General features: G+C 36.9%; 1 protein-coding gene across 1 annotated transcript in view; it reads left to right on the top strand.

Annotated features, from left to right (window-relative positions):
• MSH4 (mutS homolog 4) overlaps positions 1–24,752 on the top strand; it is a 106,177-nt gene that overhangs the window by 14,682 nt on the left and 66,743 nt on the right. Inside the window, exons 2-7 of the mRNA XM_061411557.1 lie at positions 2,985–3,167; positions 11,794–11,954; positions 13,210–13,320; positions 15,898–16,013; positions 16,939–17,112; positions 22,814–22,986. Of these exons, the coding sequence (XP_061267541.1) occupies positions 2,985–3,167; positions 11,794–11,954; positions 13,210–13,320; positions 15,898–16,013; positions 16,939–17,112; positions 22,814–22,986 (918 nt within the window). The remainder of the gene's footprint in view (positions 1–2,984; positions 3,168–11,793; positions 11,955–13,209; positions 13,321–15,897; positions 16,014–16,938; positions 17,113–22,813; positions 22,987–24,752) is intronic.

Genomic DNA, 24,752 nt, shown 5'->3' with positions numbered 1-24,752 from the left:
AACAGCAAAACACAAAGATAAAATCAAAATGAGTTAAACGCCTAAATGTAAGACCAGAAACAATAAAACTCTTAGAGGAAAACATAGGCAGAACACTTGATGACGTAAATCAAAGCAAGATCCTCTGTGACCCACCTCCTAGAGTAATGGAAATAAAAACAAAAGTAAACAAGTGGAACCTGATTAAACTTAGAAGCTTTTGCACAGCAAAGGAAACTATAAGCAAGGTGAAAAGACAACCCTCAGAATGGGAATGGCAAGAGAAGATAATAGCAAATGAAACAACTGACAGAGGATTAATTTCCAAAATATACAAGTAGCTCATACAACTCAATACTAGAAAAACAAACAACCCAATCAAAAAGTGGGAAAAAGACCTAAACAGACATTTCTCCAAGAAGACATACAGATGGCTAACAAACACATGAAAAGATGTTCAACATTGATCATTATTAGAGAAATGCAAATCAAAACTAAAAATGAGATACCATGTCACACTGGTCAGAATAGCCATCATCAAAAAGTCTGCAAACAAATGCTGAGGGGGTGTGGAGAAAAGGGAACACTCTTGCACTGTTGGTGGGAATGTAAATTGATAAGCCACTATGGAAGACAGTATGGAGATTCCTTAAAAAACAAGGAATAAAACCACCATATGACCCAGCAATCCCACTCCTAGGCATATACCCTGTTCAGTTCAGTTCAGTCACTCAGTTGTGTCCGTCTCTTTGCGACCCCATGAACTGCAGCATGCCAGGCCTCCCTGTCCATCACCAACTCTTGGAGTTTACTCAAACTCATGTCCATTGAGTCGGTGACACTATCCAACCATCTCATCCTCTGTCATCTCCTTCTCCTCCTGCCCTCAATCTTTCCCAGCATCAGAGTCTTTTCTAGTGAGTCAGTTCTTCGCATTGGGTGGCCAAAGTATTAGAGTTTCAGCTTCAGCATCAGTCCTTCCAATGAATATTCAGGGCTGATTTCCTTTAGGATGGACTGGTTGGATCTCCTTGCAGTCCAAGGAACTCTCAAGAGCCTTCTCCAATGCCACAGTTCAATAGCATCAATTCTTCAGTGCTCAGCTTTCTTATATAGTCCAACTCTCACATCCATACATGACTACTGGAAAAATCATAGCCTTGACTAGACGGACTTTTGTTGGCAAGGAAATGTCTGCTTTTTAATATGCTGTCTAGGTTGGTCATAACTTTCCTTCCAAGGAGTAAGTGTCTTTTAATTTCATGGCGGCAATCACCATTTGCAGTGATTTTGGAGCCCCCAAAAATGAGGTCTGCCACTGTTTTCACTGTTTCCCCATCTATTTGCCATGAAGTGATGGGACCGGATGCCATGATCTTCGTTTTCTGAATGTTGAGCTTTAAGCCAACTTTTCCACTCTCCTCTTTCACTCTCATCAAGAGGCTGTTTAGTTCTTCTTTGCTTTCTGCCATAAGGATGGTGTCATCTGCATATCTGAGGTTACTGATGTTTCTCCTGGCAATCTTGATTCCAGCTTGTGCTTCCTCCAGCCCAGCATGTCTCATAATGTACTCTGCATAGAAGTTAAATAAGCAGAGTGACAACATACACCCTTGATGTATTCCTTTTCCTATTTGGAACCAGTCTGTTCCCATGTCCAGTTTGAACTGTTGCTTCCTGACCTGCATACAGGTTTGTCAAGAGGCAGGTCAGGTGGTCTGGTATTCCCATCTCTTTCAGAATTTTCCACAGTTTATTGTGATCCACACAGTCAAAGGCTTTGGCATAGTCAATAAAGCAGAAATAGATGCTTTTCTGGAACTCTTTTGCTTTTTTGATGATCCAGTGGATATTGGCAATTTGATATCTGGTTCTTCTGCCTTTTCTAAAACCAGCTTGAATATCTGGAAGTTCACAGTTCATGTATTGTTGAAGTCTGGCTTGGAGAATTTTGAGCATTACTTTACTAGCATATATCCTGAGGAAACCAAAATTGAAAAAGACATATGTATCCCATTGTTCATTTTTTGCACTATTTATAATAGCTAGAACATGGAAGCAACCTAGATATCCATCAACAGATAAATGGATAAAGAAGTTGTGGTACATATATACAATGGAATATTACTCAACCATAGAAAGGAATGCATTTGAGTCAGTTCTAATGAGGTAGATGAACCTAGAACCTATTATATAGAGTGAGGTAAGTCAGAAAAAGAAAGATAAATATCGTATTCTAACACATATATATGGAATCTAGAAAAATGGTACTGAAGAATTTATTTACAGGGCAACAATGGAGAAACAGATACAGAGAATAGACTTAAGGACATGGGGAGAGGGGAGGAGAGGGTGAGATGTATGGAAAGAGTAACATGGAAACTTTACATTAGCATATGTGAAATAGCCAACGGCAATTTGCTGTATGTCTCAGGAAACTCAAACAGGGGCTCTGTATCAACTTAGAGGGGTGGGGTGGGGAGGGAGATGGGAGGGAGGTTCAAAAGGGTGGGGATATATGTATTCCTATGGCTGATTCATGTTGAGGTTTGACAGAAAACAACAAAATTCTGTAAAGCAATTAGCCTTCAATAAAAAATAAATAAAAAAAGAAGGTAGTATCTTATACCAATAGGTAAGTAACTAAATAAGGAACTGAACCCAGGTAAGCCTAAACTCTCTTTATACCAGTTGCCTGGGAGGAGAGAGTTTCTATGAAGAAGTCAACAGAGGAAAAGAAGTATAATTACTATACAAAGGTGTATTTGAAGCTTAGAAGGTAGTTTGTAATTATCAAGAGTAATCTCAGTGAGCTTGCATAAGAAAAAGCTATATTAGTGAACACTTTTCATTATATTTTAGTACGATGTTATTTATGTTAACTTTGTCATAATTTGTTATATTAAAAATCATTATCAGGTGAAGTTTTTTAATGATTATAGAGATTTTATACCACATTGCATAATTCTGAACTTTAAACTGATATTAAATTTTTTTGAATTTAGGTTCATACTTTAGAAACAAAAGATCTTTTGCAGAAAACACACATGCATCAAATGTTACGCTTGGTACAAGCTCATCCTCTGCACGAGATAGTAATTATCCTCAAATACTAAAATCTCCATTATGTGCTGGAAATCCCCAGAGATCAGGTTATAAAAGTTGGACACCACAAATGGGATATTCAGGTAAAGTAAGTGGAATATTGACTTAATTGATCTTTGAAACTTTTAAAGTTTTATAAATTATATATTAGGGTAATTAAGGTAATATGAAATTATTTGAAGCTAATATGGAAGACAATAATAACTATGTCAATTTAGCCATATCTACAATTTGATGCTAGATTAATAACACTACATAGTTTGTGATATTGTTTGCTTAAAAATGCAGGTCTAAGTTTTCATCATTCTGACAAAAAAAGATACTAGAAAGAGAAAGCCCTTCCTTTTATACATATTTGCTTAAATCTAAAGTTGGTCCTGTAATACTATTGAGTGTTTTTTAATATTTAAATTTTAGTATTTATCTAGATTTAGATTTTCTTGAGGGGAAAATGGGTGAAGTAGGTCTATATGTGTAAGCATCATTTAGTTAAAGGTATATGGCTATATAATACAGGGAGCCCAATCCTGAGCTCTGTGACAACCTAAAGGGGTGGGATAGGGGGTTGGATGGGAGGGAGACTCAAGAGAAAGGGATATACGTATACTTATGGCCAATTTTAGTTGTTGTATGGCAGAAAGCAACACAACATTGATTAAAATTAAAAAATAAAAATTAAAAATTAAAAACAAAATTTAAAAAGGTATATGAATGTATAGATTTACAAAATAATGACAAATTATTTTTCTAAGTGATTTTACTAATGTGTACTCTTACTGGCAATGTATGAGAGTTCTTGTTGATCTATATCCTACCCAGCATGTGGTACTGTCAGACTCCTTAACATTTAACAGTCAAGCAGTTGTAAAATTCCCTGATAGCTCAGTTGGTAAAGAATCCACCTGTAATGCAGGAGACCCTGGTTCGATTCCTGAGTCGGGAAGATCCCCTGGAAAAGGGATAGGCTACCCACTCCAGTATTCTTGGGCTTTCCTGGTGGCTCAGCTGGTAAAGAATCTGCCTGCAATGTGGGAGACCTGGGTTTGATCCCCTAGGTTGAGAAGACCCCCTGGAGAAGGGAAAGGCTACCCACTCCAGTATTCTGGCCTGGAGAATTCCATGAACTGTATGTTCAGTGGGGGTCACAAAGAGTCAGATACGACTGAGCAGCTTTCACTTTCACCTAAGTGTAGTCTGAATTAGCATTTTCCTGGTTATAAAATGAGGTTGATTATTTTTCTTAAAATGTGTATCTTCTTTGCTGGACTATAAACTCTATGAAGACAGAGACTGTAGCAGTTAAAATCCAATCTGAAGTAAAACTATACAATTATTTAAACAGGAAAGATTTAATATAAAGAATTATTAAACTGTGATGGAAAAATAACTATAGGATATAAGAAGACTCTGTGAGGTATCCTAGGGCTGAGGGGGCTCCTAAGAGATCACACTTGGAAGTGGCCCTCGTCTAGGTCCCATTTCCAAGGTTGGAGTGCAGGTCTCTGCAGAATGTGAATACTGAATGGCAGTTTCAGTACTGCCTGCAGATTTGCCAGGTCAGAGCTGGTCTGCTGTCCAGGGCGAACAGGAGGCAGTTGGGGTGGGTGAACTATAGCTGGTGGCTAGCTGTGTAATGAGAGTGGGCTCTGGTGTGGGTTGGAGGCTTGGAGTACACAGTCTCCCCGTTGGGAGGGTTGACATCAAGAGGACTGTGGGAGGCAGACTTGAGGAAAGAATGAAAGAGCCAAGGGAATTAGTATGGGCAGGAGGCCTGGAATGCAGGATGTGTATTCAGAGGGCTGAGGGAAGGTTGTCACTATGCCATGCTGTAGCTGTGTGATCACCAGACTACAGCACATTCTGGATGTGTAACTGGGCGCATCACCACCAGATGTCCTCATATCTACACTGCTGACCCACCATACTGTAGTGGAAACTGCAGGAGAGCCCATCATCCTGCAAGGTCCCTCCAGTGCCCTCAATTGAGAAAACTTAACATTATGCACACTTTAAGGAGAAATACTTATAGCGGTTCTGTCCATTATTACTGAACTTATATTGAAGTGTGAATTTGAAGCTGAGTGATAATAAATTGATAGCTGCCATAACTCCTTTGGCTATAGAGCTTCTGTATATGTCATTCTACACACATCTGGATTTTTTTGACAACAACAAAATGACTTTATGTTTCTACTTAACAGGATGTATACATCTATACTTACAAGTGAGGGGGTTCTCACTCTTTTCCAAAATGAGAAAATTCATAGTCCCAACAGTCATTGCATATTAATTATCTTAAATTCAGTCATGGTCCCACAGAATATTCTGTTACTTGAAGACTAAACCTCCATTAAGTTGTGAATAAACTTTTTAAAATTGAAAAGAGAGAAAAAAATGGTTAGTTTGTACCAATAAACATGCATATAACAAAGCATAGAGATAACATCCAAAGCTACTGCTGTTTTTATTTCTGTAATTGGTCATGATGTTATAGTTGAGATATTTGGTTTTCTTCTTTCACTACCCATTTTGAATTTCCCTAACTTGGAGCAGTAAGGCTGGAATTACCCCGACCTTCATTCCTGAAGGGTCTGAGTCCTTAGTCATTCTGCCATTTTTGCTTGCCATAGTTTTCCATTCACCTTTACTATTGGAAATACGAAGATTTCCCCGGTGGCTCAGATGGTAGAGTGTCTGCCTACAATGTGGGAGACCCAGGTTTGATCCCTGGGTTGAGAAGATCCCCTGGAGAAGGAAATAGCAACCCACTGCAGTACTCTTGCCTGGAAAATCCCATGGATGGAGGAGCCTGGTAGGCTACAGTCTGGGGTCACAAAGAGTCGGACATGACTGACCGACTTCACTTTCACTTTCAAGGGGTGCCTTAGCAAATCCCTGGGGTTCCATTCATAGTCTACTTTGCCTCCTTTGTGTATAGCAGCATAATATCCCCTTGGCAATTAGGATTGACCACACCATTCATAGATAACTCCCCTTTTTTCTTATTGTTTCAGTAGCATAAATAAGGAGCCTAAAATGGACATGTGGTGATTTCATCTTCCAATTCAGTAGAATCATTGTTAGGTTACCTGGTGGAGCCAGTAACCATATGGAGATTAAGATCTCAAAACCAACAGAGCTCAACATTACCAGAATGGGATACAAAAATTCTTTTGGTGGGTTGGAAGGCATAATAGAGAGAGTAGCCACCCCTACATTCTCACATTGATTCTTGGACCTGTGTATTCTAGTTATGAGGAATACAGCATCTATGATTCCAAATATAAACTGCATCCTGTAAGAGAGAATCCAATTTTTCAGGGTGTTGCCTCCCAATTGGCATTGAGTCTTTAGTAAGTTTTTCTGCCTTTAGATTAATCAACTGTATACACACTTGATTCAATGGGCTGTAGCCCATTGATACATTTTTTTCTTTTGCTGTGAAGTGAGTTCCTTGATCAGATGCAATACTGTACGAAATGTCTTGATGGTGGATAAGGCATTCTGTGAGTTCATAGATGATGACACTGGCAGAGGCATTGTGGACCATTTCAAAATACAGAAAATAAATGGATTTTTAAGTGATGTTCAATTTTGATAGTAATTTAAAAAAATAAATATTTAAGCCTCAGTTCATTAAAGCAGATGATAATAATAATACCAAAAATAACAATACATTGCAGGAACTAGTAATGGTAAGGATTCAGTAAGATTGGTTTTTCTCATATACTGGTGATAGAATTAAAAGTCGGTACAATTATGAAAAGAAATTTGGCAATATACGTGACATCCTTTAAAAGTTTTCTTTTGTTCCATCCAGAAGTAATTTGACTTCTAAGGAGCCAATTTAGAAGTAATATGAGACCCAGAAAAAAGCTTTATGTACTATGATGTTCATTTTAGTATTACTTATATCAGAGAGGTAACAGTGCAAATTTTTTTTTTAAGTTTAAGGGAGATGTCTTCTGAGTGAACTGAATTTCCAAGTACTGAAACTTGATATATAGTTTCCAATTAAAAAATGAAAAGATTGTATTTGATTGCAGAACTTAAACTGACTTCTGTAGATCTAATATAAACTCAATCACCAAGAATAACAAAGCCTTCATGGCAAAAAAGGTTCTGAGATTTAGACACATAGATTTTTAAATGAACTCTTAAGTCTACTACTGACTAAGATAGCATAAATGTGTAAATAATTTTGTAAGTGTTATAATAGAAGAATAGAAAAGAAAAAAGGATTGTAGATTAGAGAGGGAAAGGAGGGAAAAAAAGGTATATTGAAAGGTTTAAAGGGAATAAAATATGATTTTGCTTCTTTGAAAAAAAATCTTAGATATATGTAGTTCAGTTCAGTTCAGTTCAGTCGCTTAGTCGTGTCCGACTCTTTGTGACCCCATGAATCGCAGCACACCAGGCCTCCCTGTCCATCACCAACTCCCGGAGTTCACTCAAACTCATGTCCATCGAGTCAGTGATGCCATCCAGCCATCTAATCCTCTGTCATCCCCTTCTCCTCCTGCCCCCAATCCCTCCCAGCATCAGGGTCTTTTCCAGTGAGTCAACTCTTCGCATGAGGTGGCCAAAGTACTGGAGTTTCAGCTTCAGCATCAGTCCTTCCAATGAACACCCAGGACCGATCTCCTTTAGGATGGACTGGTTGGATCTCCTTGCAGTCCAAGGGACTCTCAGGAGTCTTCTCCAACACCACAGTTCAAAAGCATCAATTCTTCGGTGCTCAGCTTTCTTCACAGTCCAACTCTCACATCGATACATGACCACAGGAAAAACCATAGCCTTGACTAGACGAACCTTTGTTGGCAAGGTAATATCTCTGCTTTTGAATATGCTATCTAGGTTGGTTGTAACTTTCCTTCCAAGGAGTAAGCGTCTTTTAATTTCATGGCTGCAGTCACCGTCTGCAGTGATTTTGGAGCCCCCCCCAAAATAAAGTCTGACACTGTTTCCATTGTTTCCCCATCTATTTCCCATGAAGTGATGGGACCAGATGCCACGATCTTAGTTTTCTGAATGTTGAGCTTTAAGCCAACTTTTTCCCTCTCCTCTTTCACTTTCATCAAGGGGCTTTTTAGTTCCTCTTCACTTTCTGCCATAAGGGTGGTGTCATCTACATATCTGAGGTGATTGATATTTCTCCCAGCAATCTTGATTCCAGCTTGTGCTTCCTCCAGTCCAGCATGTCTGATGATGTACTCTGCATAGAAGTTAAATAAGCAGGTGAGAATGTACAGCCTTGACGTACTCCTTTTCCTATTTGGAACCATGTTGTTCCATGTTCAGTTCGAACTGTTGCTTCCTGGCCTGCATACAGGTTTCTCAAGAGGCAGGTCAGGTGGTCTGGTATTCCCATCTTTCAGAATTTTCCACAGTTTATTGTGATCCACACAGTCAAAGGTGTTGGCATAGTCAATAAAGCAGAAATAGATGTTTTTCTGAAACTCTCTTGCTTTTCCCATGATCCAGCAGATGTTGGCAATTTGATCTCTGGTTCCTCTGCCTTTTCTAAAACCAGCTTGAACATCTGGAAGTTCACAGTTCATATATTGTTGAAGCCTGGCTTGGAGAATTTTGAGCATTACTTTACTGGTGTGTGAGATGAGTACAATTGTGCGGTAGTTTGAGCATTCTTTGACATTGCCTTTCTTTGGAACTGGAATGAAAACTGACCTTTTCCAGTCCTCTGGCCACTGCTGAGTTTTCCAAATTTGCTGGCTTATTGAGTGCAGCACTTTCATAGCATCATCTTTCAGGATGCCTTATAATTTCATATGCTTTATAAAGCTGTTCTGTATTACATTGAATTCTTATAACAATTTTGTTTAAAATGTTTGGTATTTAAAAAGGTTAAACTGTTCTATACATCAGTGTCTCTTTTGCTGTCTCGTATACAGGGTTATCGTTACCATCTTTCTAAATTCCATATATATGCATTAGTATACTGTATTGGTGTTTAGAACTGATGTATAGAACAGTCTTATGGACTCTGTGGGAGAGGGAGAGGGTGGGAAGATTTGGGAGAATGGCATTGAAACATGTGAAACGTCATGTATGAAATGAGATGCCAGTCCAGGTTCAATGCACGATGGTGGATGCTTGGGGCTGGTGCACTGGGACGACCCAGAGGGATGGTGTGGGGAGGGAGGAGGGAGGAGGGTTCAGGATGGGGAACACATGTATACTAATTAAATAATTTTCTATTAAAGAAAAAAAAAAAAAAGAGTAAATAGCTTCCAAAGGAGATTTGAGGGTCTTGCTTTCTGAGCAAAGTTTGAGTTTTACTGCACGGATATATTGGCAAATCTCTGTCTTTCTCACTAGCTGGTTTTTTTTTTGTTCTTGGTGAGGTTCTATAGAAAGGAAGCTTCCGGGTCTCTGAATAAAAAATAAATAAATAAATAAATAAAAAGGTTAAACTACTTACCTGAATATTTACGGTCTGTGAGGCATAAATTTCAAAATCAGTAATACATGTAGTGGTTAAGAGTGCCAGGTCTGGATTCAGACCACCTGTGTACACATTCTACCAGTTCCATTAGAGCTTCAGTCTCCTTAGAAGTAAATGGAGAAATTAATGATGTCTATTGATAGAGTCAAATACAAAAAAGGCCTTAATCACCTGTATAACCTCGATGATGTGGTCACTCACCTGGAGCCAGACAGCCTGGAATGGGAAGCCAAATGGGTCATAGGAGGCACTACATAAACAAAGCTAGTGGAGGTGATGGAATTCCAGCTGAGCTATTTCAAATCCTAAAAGATGATTCTGTGAAAGTACTGCACTCAGTATGTCAACAAATTTAGCAAACTCAGCAGTAGCCACAGGACTGGAAGATGTCAGTTTTCATTCCAGTGCCAAAGAAGGGCAATGCCAGACAATGTTCAAAGTATCATACAGTTGTGCTCATTTCACATGCTAGCAAGATAATCCTCAAAATCCTTCAAGCTAGGCTTCAGCAGTGAACCAAGAACTTCCAGATGTATATGCTGGATTTAGAAAAGGCAGAGGAGCCAGAGATCAAATTGCCAATATCTGTTGGATCATAGAAAAAGGAAGGGAATTCCAGAAAAATCTACTTCTGCTTTATTGACTACACGAAAGCCTGTGACTGTGTAGATCACAACAAATTGTGGAAAATTCTTAAAGAGATGGGAATAACAGACCACATGACTTGCCTCCTGAGAAATCTGTATGTAGGTCAAGAACCAACAGTTAGAACTGGACACTGGTTCAAAATTGGGAAAGGAGTATGTCAAGGCTGAATATTGTCACCCTGTTTACTTAACTTCTATCTGAGTACATCATGTGAAATGCCAGGCTGGATGCATCACAAGCTAGAATCAAGACTGCCAGGAGAAATATCAACAGTCTTAGATATGCAGATGATACCACTCTAATGGTCGAAAGTGAAGAGGAACTAAAGAGCCTCTAGATGAGTGTGAAAGAGGAGAGTGATAAAAGCTGGCTTAAGACTCAACATTTAAAAAACTAAGATCATAGCATTCAGTCCCATCACTTCATGGCAAATAGATGGGGAAAAAGTGGAAACAGTGACAAACTTTATTTTCTTGAGCTCCAAAATTGCTGTGGATGGTGACTGCAGCCACAAAATTAAAAGACCTTTGCTCCTTGGAAGAAAAGCTATGACAAACCTAGACAACAAATTAGAAAGCAGAGACATTACTTTGCCAACAAAGGTCCATACAGTCAGAGCTGTGGTTTTTCCAGTAGTCATATACAGATTTGAGAATTAGACCATAAGGAAGGGTGAGTGCCAAAGAACTGATGCTTCGAAATTGTGCTGGAGAAGACTCTTGAGAGTCCCTTGGACTGCAAGGAGATCCAGTCCAACCTAAAGGAAATCAACCCTGAGTATTAACTGGAAGTACTGATAATGAAGCTGAAGCTCTAGTACTTTGGCCTCCTGATGTGAAGAACCCAACTCACTGGAAAAGATTGATGCTGGGAAAGATTGAGGGCAAGAGGAGAAGGGAGCAACAGAGCATGAGATGGTTGAATGGCATCACTGACTCAATGGACATGAGTTTGAGGAAACTCTAGGAGTTAGTGAAGGATAGGGAAGTCTGGTGTGCTATAGTTCATGGGGTTGCAAGGAGTTGGAGATGACTTAGTGAATGACAGCAACAATTGATAGAATCATGGTGACAAAGTTAATTCAAGTAAAGAACTTTGAACATTCTTGGCACATTAATAAAATATCCAACCTTATACAGATATCTAGTTTCTACAGTTTGTAGCTATATGATTTATACTATATAAAATGCATTTGTGTATATTATGCCATTTGATCCTTTCAGCTACCGTATTTTGTGATTTTTGATTACTTATTATGAAATAATTTGCTCAAATTCAGATAGCTTTTAAATGACAAAATAAGATAAATAATGTTTTCTTATCCCAAATTTAGTGTTTCTTTATGATTTCATTCCAGTAAAATGCAAAATAAGACAATATGTGATTTATTATTTCTAAATGTGAAGTTAAGTTTTGGCAAAATAGAGAATTAACATTTTTATTTGGTCTGGATATGGAAAGATTTTATTTTGATGAGGAAAATAAGATTTTTTCTTGGATATTAAAACTCTGCCATTGATTTGGTGCTTTGAGATCTTATGAGAAAGAACTACAAATTATTATATTTATATGTTTTCTTTCAACAATTTTGACAGCTACATCCTCATCTGCAGTTTCTGCACACTCTCCTTCAGTTATTGTAGCTGTTGTAGAAGGGAGAGGACTTGCCAGAGGTGAAATAGGAATGGCAAGTATTGATTTAAAAAGCCCACAAATTGTATTATCTCAATTTGCGGACAATACAACATATGCAAAGGTAAGTATTTATACTCCTAGAAAATGGTTCATCTAGAGGGTACTTTGAAGATTTTCAAGTCAGTGCGTCCCTAATTAGTTTACTTTTTGTTAGAATAATGGTTATTCATTATTGCACCAATCTAGGTTACTATGAATTAAAAGAAACATTTTTTACATCTGATTTTAATTTTTAAATATTATTTTGTTCTGAAATAACATGTTTTGCTGTTATTTGAATATTCCAAATTACTATTAATGTTTCTAAAATTAATATCTTCTAATAATTCCTGGACTTAGTCCAAAAATAACATGTGTCATAATGCTATCTCCAAAGGGTTGTTTCCACAGAAATGTATTTTAATTTTATTTTCTAGAAATAAGGGAGACTAGTGTTTTAGATCAGTAATAATTTAGTCCCTCAACTCCTTGCCTTCACTTCCTATCATTCATCATTAATTTGAGCCACTGGTCTGTTGTAATCTCTATATTCTAAAAAGTTATTTGACTCAAATTCTGTTATGAAAAAATATTAAATACTATGTTATTTTTAATGTTTTATTATTCCTTATTTCTTTCTCGCATTCCCTTTTTTGGTTCCCTAATATGTAGATTTCCTCTCTCTACCTAATAATTAACTTTTTAGTATGCTTAACAACCTAAATGATATTAGTACTATGTATCTGGGTATTTCACATTTCTTTGCAATTTAAAAATGATAGGATAAAAGTTTTTTTTTTTTTTAACTGGAATGTTTGACATATTAAGAATTTTTGTGTCTAGGATAGTTCTAATTTACCTGACACTGAAAAACATCAGTCATAAAACAGATGTTTCTCATCTGTGTTTCTGTACTTTTCAGCTTCTAAGCTGTACCAATGTGGCCATACTGATTGAGTCACCATAGTTAGCTATTGAATGTTTATGTTTTTCATGGAGATGAATAAAATACCGAGTAGATGATTTTACTAAAAACATTGTTTTTAAGGAATGCCTACTCAATAAGTTCAAATTATTTGGGGGCTTACAGCTGATACAAACTATTGTAAGTAAAATACAGCCTATGTTTATGATAATATATTTATAATTTTATAGAATGTATGTTTAACATAGCACCATTAGAAATATGTTTAACTGAAATATAATTAGGACAGTTGTGATTTTGTATATCTCTGAATTAATTATAAGCATTTATCTCTCAGAAAAATATGAAACATTTTTGGTTTTAGAGACTCCTAAGCCTACATTTAAGAGATTATTTATTCAAACAATTTTAGGTGATCACTAAACTTAAAATTTTATCACCTTTGGAAATAATAATGTCAAATACTGCTTGTGTTGTGGGAAATTCAACCAAGTTGTTTACTCTTATCACAGAAAATTTCAAGGTAAGTGATTTTTAAATTCTCAATAGTAACATTCAAGATCTTCATATTTTTAAAAGTCCATTTTAAAATATATTAAAGAACAATAATTTGACTAACTTTATATTTACCATAATGTACTCACTAAGTACAAGTCCTAAGCTAAGGGACTACTAATACATATAATTAGTAGTGGGAAAGATTGAAGGCAGAAGAAGGGGACAACAGAGGATAAGATGGTTGGATGGCATCACTGACTCGATGGACATGAGTTTGAGCAAGCTCCGGGAGTTGGTGATGGACAGGGAAGCCTGGCATGCTGCAGTCAATGGGGTCATAAGGAATCAGACACAACTGTGCAACTGAACTGAATACATATAATAAAGATGATGAATTCACTTATTTAATTTGGTACTCTTGATATACTTTGAAAAAAGAAAAATGTTTTAGGTAATAAGGGGTTTTTCCAGAGTATACAGGAGGCAAAAAAGTAACTTCTTCCTTCCAGTGTCCATATATGAATTCAAGAGAAGGACCCTGAACTGTTCCTGTTTTGTTCATGCTCCCACATGTTATATTAATCTCTGTTTCTGGGGGTAGAAGCACTATGATTGATTAATCCCTGGTCATTGACTTTTTGCTGTGGGGCACAGAGTACTGTAATTGACAGTCCTAAATGGACAGAGCAACATAGAATGTGGGATAGATAAATCCTCTGAAGGTGAAAACAACATATATCTACGACCCTTGAGATGTAAGGCGATATAGCCTAGTGCTTAAGGACAGATGAGCCAGACTGCTGTGGTTTCAAATCCTGATTCTAAATGACTGTGTGCAAGTTAAGTTACTCAACCTTTTTCAGTTCAGTTCAGTTCAGTCCCTCAGTCGTGTTCAACTCTTTGTGACTCCATGAACCGCAGCATGCCAGGCCTCCCTCTCCATCACCAACTCCCAGAGTTCACCCAAACCCATGTCCATTGAGTTGGTGATGCCATCCAACCTCTTTAAACTTCAGTTTTTATTTGTCAGTAAAATAGGGACAATAATAGTATCTACCTCCTAGAGAGCTGGTATTTTATATCGGGTAATCAGAAATGGTCTCATTGGTGAGGTTTCATTTGGGCAAAGTCTTGAAAGGAGTGAGAGTGAGAGAGCCATAAAAGTACTGCATGCATGCTTAGTCACTAAGTCTTGTCCAGCTCTTTGAGATCCTGTTGACTGTTTGCCTGCCAGGCCCCTCTGTCTATGGGATTTCCCAGGCAAGAATACTGGTGTGTGTTGCCAATTTCTTCTCCAGGGTATCTTCCTGAACCAGGGGTTGAACAGGTGTCTCCTGCATGTCCTGCATTGGCAGGCAGATTCTTTACCACTGAACCACCTGGGAAGTCCTATAGAAATACTGAGTTGGCCAAAATGTTTGGTCAGGTTTTTCCATAACATGAAAAATCCCAACGAACTTTTTGGCCACCTCAATATTTTGTATGAAAGAATCATAAGCAGAGGGGAAAAAAAAAACAATGTTATTATTGTTGTTAACATTATTATCACACTTACCATAAAAAGACCTCAATTAAATAAGCAGTATGAAATGGAAGAAACATGGACTTCGTAGTCAAAGAAATCTCAATTCAAGTCTGAGCTCTGGCATATGTCAATTCTTTGATATTAAAAAAGTTACTCGGCTTCTCAGAATTTGACTTAGAGGAAAATTGTAGATAAGTATGACTTATGTCATAGAGTTATACTGGGAAGATTAAATGAGATAACTGTTCAGTCTTGAGACCTATCACATTCCATACCTGCTTGTGACTTTATTTTTTCAGTCTTACAACTCTTTCAGAGTCCATTGCTAATATATTGCCTTTTTTACCTAATACTTTTATTAAAAATAAGCAGACCTTCTATTTTGCGATTGCATGCTTTTTAAAATTTTGCTCTTTTTAAAAAAGTTCCATTATCTCCTTTTCTTTATTCTGTAAATTAAATTCACCTCATGTAGATAATATTTCATAGATTTGATATCTGGAATTGGTATTTTTTGCTTTCCCAACTAGTATATTATAATATTTACCCTCTCTCAATTATGATAATATATTGAAAGTGAAAGTCACTTAGTCGTGTCTGACTTTTTGTGACCCAATGGATTATACAGTCCATGGAATTCTCCAGGCCAGGATACTGGAATGTGTAGCCTTTCCCTTCTCCAGGGGATTTTCCCAGCCCAGGGATCGAACTCAGGTCTCCTGCATTGCGGGTAGATTCTTTACCAGCTGAGCCACCAGGGAAGCCCAATATGATGCTGAATGCAAAACCTTTGTTGTTGCTGTAGAATAAAGTTAGTAGGAGTCAGAGACTCATTTTTTTTATTATTGTACTTAAATTTCATGCGAATATAGATTAATAAGAGCTACAGACTACTCAAATTCACTTAGCAAATAACTAGAAAAACTTATTTAACTCTAGAAAATAATAAATAATGAAAAATAAGCTTTGCACAATATTTTAAGCCACCTACCCATGTATGAGCATGTGTTTAAGAAAGCAGTTTTGGGCAAGTGCATGAAACTTAAAATTTATCTTGAAATTAAAAATTCTTTTCAGAATGTTAATTTCACTACTATCCAAAGGAAATACTTCAATGAAACAAAAGGACTAGAATACATTGAACAGTTATGCATAGCAGAATTCAACACTGTCCTAATGGAGGTTCAGTCCAAGTAAGTTAAGATTTGGGGCAAGTAGTAAGTCCCTAGTGTGTATTCCAGGAGGGAAAGGTCTTTTGTCTGTTTTGTTCTTTGCTATATCCCTACCACCGAGAAAAATGCTGAGAAAGTTTCATAAAACACATTCAGTAATTACTGAGTAGTAAAGTAATTAACTGAAATTTATACACAGGGCATATCTTGCTGACTTAATTTATATAGAATTTCTCCAAATTAGTCATAATCTATTGCCCTAATCATTGCTGCTCACTTTAACTTTGAAATGAAAAGCTTAAGTGGCCAGAGCTACTAGAAGTGTGAGGGCACAGAAGTGAAACACAGGTAAAGCTGTGTTCCTGTTACCTCACTCCTTTACCCCTTCGAAATGAGACAGGAAATGATACTTTTGGAATGGGTATTTTTTAGAACTTGCTGAACAGATACTTTCTTTGAGCCAGGGAGGACTATTTGTTCACTAAGTTAATCATGACGATCTTTTCTCACCAAGATCCTATACATTATAGGATGTATATAGGAATGAGGTACATTCCTATACATTATGATCTCCTGACTGTACCTTTTAAACCCTCAGACTGTCTCAATATTATTTGAATACGTACTTAGAATGGTACCATTGAGTGTTGAATTCTAACGTGACTTACTGGGAATCCATTTTTTATTCTTTTAACTTTATTCTTTAAACTTATTCTTTAAGTCTCAGACTTCAGAGAATTGTCTGTTTTTATCAACTTTTATGCTTTAGAGGTAATTTAACTAGTCATCCAAAATGAGGAACACTTGGAGTGCTTTTTCCCTTTGAATTTAAGCAATGTTATGCAAATATTTATAATTTTGTTATAAAAGTAAAATAAATGTTTTCCTTTATAGCAATACTTTTATTACAGAGATTTATAGTGGTGTATCATTGGTTACCTTACAGATATTACTGCCTTGCAGCTGTTGCAGCTTTATTAAAATATGTTGAATTTATTCAAAATTCAGTTTACGCACCAAAATCGCTAAAGATTTGTTTCCAGGGTAGTGAACAGACAGCCATGATAGATTCATCATCAGCCCAAAACCTTGAATTACTAATTAATAATCAAGACTCTAGGTAAGATTATTCATTTTTTATTAGGAAATATATCAGTATATTTTATTATCATATTTTTCTATGAATAGTTACTTTATATTTTTTAAAGTTGTTCAGTGGAGAAATATTGAAAATAAACATTTTTAATATTTATACCATTGTTGCTGAACTGCTCAAATGTTTTCACCAAAATCAAGTTTTAAAAAGATATTTTTACTAAATAAGAAAAAAAAAATCTGACAGCCATTTCAAAATTAAGCAGAAGACTTGAACAGACGTTTCTCCAAAGAAGATATACAGAGGTACAATAAGCAAGAGCTCAACATCACTATTTGTTAGGGAAATACATATCAAAAATAGTTATCACTTCCCACTGTTAGTATAGTTATTATTAAATAAATAGGAAGATAAGAATTGGTAAGGATGAAGAAATTAGAATCCTAATCCATTTATGGTAGGGATATAAAATGGTGGAGGCACTTTGAGAAACCATGTGGTGGTTCCTCAAAAAGCTAAATTTGGCATTACCATACAATCCAGAAATTCTGCTTCTTGTTATATACCCAGAAGAACTGAGAGTGGAGATTCAAACAGATACTTGCACACAAGTATTCATAGCAGCATGATTCACAGTAGCCAAAATGTGGAAACAAACCAAATGTCCATCAACCAGTGACTAATAAAGTGTATACAAATAAGATGTATACATATAATGGAATATCATTCAGCTTTAAAAAGGAATGAAATTCTGCCACAAGATGTATGAACCTTGAAGACATTGTGTTAAGTGAAATACGCTGGACACAAAAGGTGAAGTACCTAGAATAGGCAAATTTATGGCAACAGAAAGTAGACAGGTTATCAGGGGCTGGGGGAACTGGGGAATGGGAGAGTTATTGTTTAATGGATTCAGAGTTTATGTTTGGGATGATGAGAAAGCTCTGGAAACGAATGGTAGTAATGGTTGCACATTATTGCAAGTATACCTAATGGCACTGAATAGTGAGCGTAATATGGTTAAAATGGTAAAATTTGTGTTTTGTATGTTTTACCATAATAAAAAAGAAGTTATTGTGTGCAGAATACTACAATGCTGAAATAACCAGTTTTAAAAGCATTAAATACAGGAAATTCAAGGGACTACATAATCATTTGAGAAGATGAAGTAGTTGAAAATGATAAAAATGGTCTTTGTGTATGACTAGATTGCTGGTTTTATTGGTTTATTATTAGCTTCAGTTAGATGAATATTGATGGTAAACATGAATGAAAGGGAGAATGGGAGATTGCTCATGTGTTTATGCATATGTGTGTGTTGTCCATGTACATACACACTGTAAACATGAGGTTTTATAAGATTTCATAATGGTTGAATAAACTAGAATCAAAATGTCATTAGAAGATAATGTAATCAACCTGTGGTGGTGTTTATAGTAGGGATAAACTATATGGTTTAATAAGGGTTCAATTTGGTACAAAGAATTAGTGAGTCATGGTTTATCTCCTTAAGGAATTATAGTCCGGAGGAGGAGACTATAGTATCATAGATCATTAACATGTACTAAGTACATCAGGCCCTCTGTAACCGAGGGACCCACTGTTGGTTGAATTCACAGATATGGAACTTGTGAATATGGAGGGCCCACTGTAGTAGGCCATTTTATATAAAGGACTTAAGTATCCATGGATTCTGGTATCCGTTAGAGGTCTTAGAGTCAATTACCTATAGAAAGGGTCGACTGTATGGTGATGAAAATTTGCATAAAAAATGATGGGCTCATAGCAGAGAGAGAAAGTTAATTTGGCTTAGTTAAGGAGTAAAATAATTATTATAGAAATGGTTTTCTAGAGGGGATAATACCTTGACTTTTTTTTTTTTAGCCCAGACATGAGTTTTGAAATATAAATAGAGTTTTCCAGATTAAAGAGTAAAACAAGTAGTAAGACAGTGAATAAAAAGGTTTTGAAAGCATGATTTTCAATATAGTAATATGTGCAAGGAAACTTAAGCTATTTAGTTTGGTAAAATGCAGGTTGGGAGTAAGTAAGCTTGGAGTAAAATCTCAGCTTTTAGTAATTAATATATCGATAACCTCAGATATCAATAAATACAAATTTTAGTATTAAGAGTATTGAATAGAATAGAGTGCTTTAGACAATTGAAGCCTTAAGGTGCTTGTGCCAGTTTCAGAGCTTCAGTGTAAATATTTCTGTCGCTTTGTGCGTTCTTATCTTGGCTTTACTTTCCACTATATGAAATCTCCAGACATATCTAATTTTGTTTATTATTTACTTCAGTCATCAAGAACAGTTTAGATCTATCTAGGTACTGTTGGTACCACTTTTAGTAAAGTAGGAATACTACTGTATATACTACTTTTTGTCATCCATCAGTGTAGTGACCTCTGCACCTTTGCAGTTCCACTGGATAATGGTGATCTAAAATTATAACCTTTTAAAGGAGAATGTAATTAATAGTAGTTATTCCTTTCTAGCCTAGTGAATAAGTAATATTTTTTCTGTTGCCTGGGAAAAGATAAAATAATATCTGGATAAACTACTCTGTTGTTGACTTTCTAAGTTAAAATAACATAGGGTAATATAGACAGTCAATAACTAAGGCTGGTAATTATTACAAAGGGTTTTATACTCAGTTTTACTTTGTCACATTTCATAGTTAATCATTGTTTGACCATTGTCATCATCAAACATTGCTTGAGTTTCTGCCATATATTAAATGATAAGATATTTGACCTTCAAGAGTTCATATTGTAGTTGAGAGGAGAAATTGAGGTCTTTTCCCTGACTTAAACCAAAGAAAATTAGGTTGAAAGATGAGCATGCTACCTACTAAACTATCTGGATAGCTCTAATGCTTCTATGGACTTGTCACTTGTTCAGTATAGTTTCCATCATTGATTTCTATAGCAAATGGCAGGTTTAGGTGTGCTCCCTACTTTTGTTCCTGCAAAAGACAAGTTCTCAAAATTGTACCTGTGACTTACCTATGATAACCTCCTGATTCCCAGCCAGGGCTTGATTTGAGTAATTTCTTAAAAATATGTTTAAATTGATATACTAAAAATTTGATAGTCTGATAACTTAAATCATTTTTATTTCCTTTCTTCTCTTAACCCAAATTCAATATGTCAGTAAATCCTCTTGACTCAGCCTTTAGAGTACGTTCGTATTCTGGGTCTTATCATTTCCAAGTCTACAAACTTAACACCATACTTTTACTGCTCAGTTGCTGAGTTGTGTCTGACTCTTTGTCACCCTTTGGACTGCAGCCTGCCAGGTTCCTCTGTTCACGGGATTTTTCAGATAAGAATACTGGAGTGGGTTGCCCTTTCCTCCTCCAGGTTATCTTCACAACCTAGGGATTGAAGCTGCATCTCCCGTGTCTCCTGCATTGCAGGTAGATTGTTTACCTGCTGAGCCACCAGGGAAGCCCCCACAACTCTAATCCATACCTCCATCATTTTAGCCTGGACCCATCACTTCACGGGAAATAGATGGGGAAACAGTGGAAACAGTGTCAGACTATTTTTGTGGGCTCTAAAATCACTGCAGATGGTGAATGCAGCCATGAAATTAAAAGATGCTTACTCCTTGGAAGAAAAGTTATGATCAACCGAGATAGCATATTGAAAAGCAGAGACATTACTTTGCCAACAAAGGTCCATCTCGTCAAGGCTATGGCTTTTCCAGTGGTCATGTATGGATGTGAGAGTTGGACTGTGAAGAAAGCTGAGTGCCAAAGAATTGATGCTTTTGAACTGTGGTGTTGGAGAAGACTCCTGAGAGTCCCTTGGACTGCAAGGAGATCAAACCAGTCCATTCTAAAGGAGATCAGCCCTGGAATTTCTTTGGAAGGAATGATGCTAAAGCTGAAACTCCAGTACTTTGGCCACCTCATGTGAAGAGTTGACTCATTGGAAAAGCCTCTGATGCTGGGAGGAATTGGGGGCAGGAGGAAAAGAGGACAGAGGATGAGATGGCTGGATGGCATCACCGACTCGATGGACGTGAGTCTGAGTGAACTCCGGGAGTTGGTGATGGACAGGGAGGCCTGGCGTGCTGCGATTCATGGAGTCACAAAGAGTCGGACATGACTGAGCGACTGAATTGAACTGAACTATATAGTATAATAGCCCCTAACTTGTCTCTCTGTCTTCTTCCTCTCCCTACAATTAGTCTGTTCTCAACCTAGTGGCCAGAAAGTGATCCTTTTAAACCAGAAATTACATCTTGAAACTTTAATGCTTAAAAGTCTTCCAGTGCTCCTGTTACCTTTAGAGTGTAATTCAGACTCTTTACCATGGCCTACAAGGACTTCTGTGTTCTGATTTCTTTCAACTTCTTTATTTATTTCCCTTAATTCTTACTTTGCAGTGCTCCACCAACCTTGATCTTTCTGGTTCTAGAGCCAGAAAGACTGTTGGTGGTTTAGTTGTTAAATCTTGTCCGACTCTTGTGGCCACATGGACTGTGGCCTGCCAGGCTCTTCTGTTCATGGGATTCTCCTGGCAAGAATATTGGAGTGGGTTGCCATTTCCTTCCCCACCAGGAAGACTACCTGGGCTTAAATTGCTGTTCTGTTTTGCCCCTTTAAACTGGTAACTCTTTTATTATTGTTGTTCACTTATTTGGAAACCTCAGGCAGATTACTTAATTTCTTTGTGTTTCAGTTTCTTCCCTTATAAAATGTGGCTAATAATAGCATCTAGCCCATACCATTGTTATTAGAATTAAATAATATATGTACATTTCTTAGAATAAGGCCTGGCATATACTTTGTGTTCAGTATGTTAGCTATTCTCACCATCATTGTCATAATTATTCCCGTCTCATCATCATCTTGGTATGGATGTCTTAATTCAACTGTCAGATATAAATACAGGTCTTTCTCAACCTAACTAAAGCAATCCTTCTTGTCATTCTCTGTACAGTCCTATTTGTTTGTAATAGTTTCTGTACCTGATATTATTTTCTTTCTTTCTCTTTTATAATTCTCTAACTTCATAAATTAGAACAGAGTGATTATGTTAAATACATGTTTTATCAGTGTAAAGTTCTCTTTCCCCTTAAGTATGTATTATTGATATCTTGTTATTATTGATAGAATGCCACGGACTAGAATGTTTTATATTAGTCTGAGTATCGTAACTGGTCTATGAAAAAAAGTCATTCACTGATGCAAGAGGATGCTGTAGATCCTTGTTAATCAAAGTGTGCTTCACTGACTGACAGCATACCTGAGAGTTTATTTAAAATGTAGATTATCAGGCCTCATCCCAGACTGAATCAGAATCCTCATTTGATTTGTATTAATATGAAAGTTTGAGAATCACTATTGTAGATTATAGGATTATTTTAAAACTACATGGGAGAAGGCACGGGTGGGACAATATGAGAGCATAGCATTAAAACATGTATATTACCATATGTAAAATAGGTGACCTGTGAAAATTCAATGCATGAAGCAGGGTACCCAAAGCTGGTGCTCTGGGACAACCCAGAGGGGTGGTGTGGGGAGGGAGGTGGCAGTGGGGTTCAGGATGGTGGGACACATGTACACCCATGACTGATTCATGTTGATGTATGGCAAAAACCACAATATTGTAAAGTAATTTAAATAAATTTTAAAAAGTTAAATTACAGTTTTATTGGTTTCTCCTTTGTATACTTAATGAAATTTTCCTAACTTATGCTTTTAAAGGAATAATCACACGCTCTTTGGTGTTCTAAATTATACTAAGACTCCTGGAGGAAGTAGAAGACTTCGTTCTAATATATTAGAACCTCTAGTTGATGTTGAAACCATTAACATGAGATTAGATTGTGTTCAGGAACTGCTTCAAGATGAGGAACTTTTTTTTGGACTTCAGTCAGGTAAACATCATCTATTTTTACAAATGCAAATTATTAAAAATATATGTCTTCCTAAAATGATACCAGTCCTGTTGGATTAAGGCTCATCCTAATGATGTTATCTTAATTTGATGACATCTGCAAAGATCTAGTTTCCAAGTAATGTCACATTCAGATACCAGGATTTGGGATTACCAAATTTCTTTTGCGGGGATGCAGTCCAACTCATGAGGTAAGAGAATTGCCCTTGGCAAATGTTCACTGGCATGGCAGTGCAATATTTTTCTTATATCTGTAAGTGGAAGGGCAGTTAATGTGCACTGATCCTAGTCTAGTTCCTGGATTTTAGCCACTTGATCTGTCTTCTATATCCCCACTGTTGTTCTGGTGGTCTAAACTGAAGTAGTACATGAAAATCTAGAAGGCACTTACAGTCTTTAGGTTTCTTCAGTTCAATTCTAAATATCTTTTAATTAGTATAATTTCTTCAAAATTCTGGCATTATACTGACTGTGACTGCATTTCCAATGTTGCTGAGTATATTCATTTTTTCTATGTATTCCTGTGTATTTTGTGAGGCTTTGGAAAAAGTGTGAAAAGGCTTATTTTTAACTGGTCACCGTTGTGGTTTACAGCAACATCTTATCTCTATTCTACCATTCATCACCTGTTGAAAAACAAATTTTATGCACATACTGTCTTCTCTTCATCACCCCATTTCAATCAGTCTTTTTTCTGTGCCTACTGCTGTGCTGAGACTGCTCTTGTCAAGGTCAGTATAGCAGACATTGTTGGTTTTCTGTCCGTATCCTCTCAGGTCTCTTTTAATTTTCTCTGTGCCCCTTTTCCCTGTTCTGTGTGGTTTTGCTTCTAATGGCCTGCACCTGGACTCACTTTAGAGGTCTACCCTCAGGCTATTAGAGGGCTGTGCTGTAAGCAGAGAGGGTCAAATATGCCTTGTGGGCCCTTAAGTGACTGAATAGTGTGGGAATATGAAAGCCTAACTGCCTCACACTGTTTTGGCAATAACCATGAATGTAATGTCCAGAAGGTCTTCTACAGCATGAACTGAAGTTACCCTCCATAGAATTTTGCCTGAAATTATGTTTTTGCTTGGCTTTTTTCCCTTTCCTGTCCTTCTCTTCTCTATTGGTTTCTCATGGAAGCAAATTCTTAATCTAATACTTGCATATAAATCCTCATTTCAGAGTCTATTTCTGGAGAATCAAGCCTAAGACATTTACCCATAGTCTCATTGTTGTTAAATTTAATGGGCACATATTAGTTCTATTTGGGGCTTCCCAGGTAGCTCAGGTGGTAAAGAATCTGCCTGGAATGCGGGAGACCCAAGGGTTCTATCCTTGGGTCAGGAAGATCCCCTGGAGAAGGGCATGGCAACTCACTGCAGTATTCTTGCCTGGAGAATCCTGTGGACGGGGGAACCTGGCAGGCTACAATCTGTGGAGTTGCAAAGAGTCAGATATGACTGAGCGACTAACATACACACAGCTCTATTTGAAATCCAACTTCTCTGGTACTGCCAAAATCTCTCCTTATTGAATTACTACCTTTCTTTGCTTCTGTGATTATACAATTTGATTTTCCTCCTACTTCTTTGGAGTTTCCTTTTTTTAAAGCTCTGTTGCTCACTTCTTTAAAAAGTTTCTGACTGTCCATCTCCTTTGTAGTGTTATCTTTATAATTTACAAATAGACTGCAGGACTGTAGACTGTCTTGGAATATCTGTAGGAAGTTCTGTCATTGATCAGGTAGCAGAGTGAAAACCC

This window comes from Bos javanicus, chromosome 3 (genome assembly GCF_032452875.1).
Source record: "Bos javanicus breed banteng chromosome 3, ARS-OSU_banteng_1.0, whole genome shotgun sequence".
Classification (NCBI taxonomy): Eukaryota; Metazoa; Chordata; class Mammalia; order Artiodactyla; family Bovidae; genus Bos; species Bos javanicus.
The sequence above is the reverse complement of the archived record's forward strand: the minus strand, read 5'-3'. Positions and strand labels throughout refer to the sequence as shown.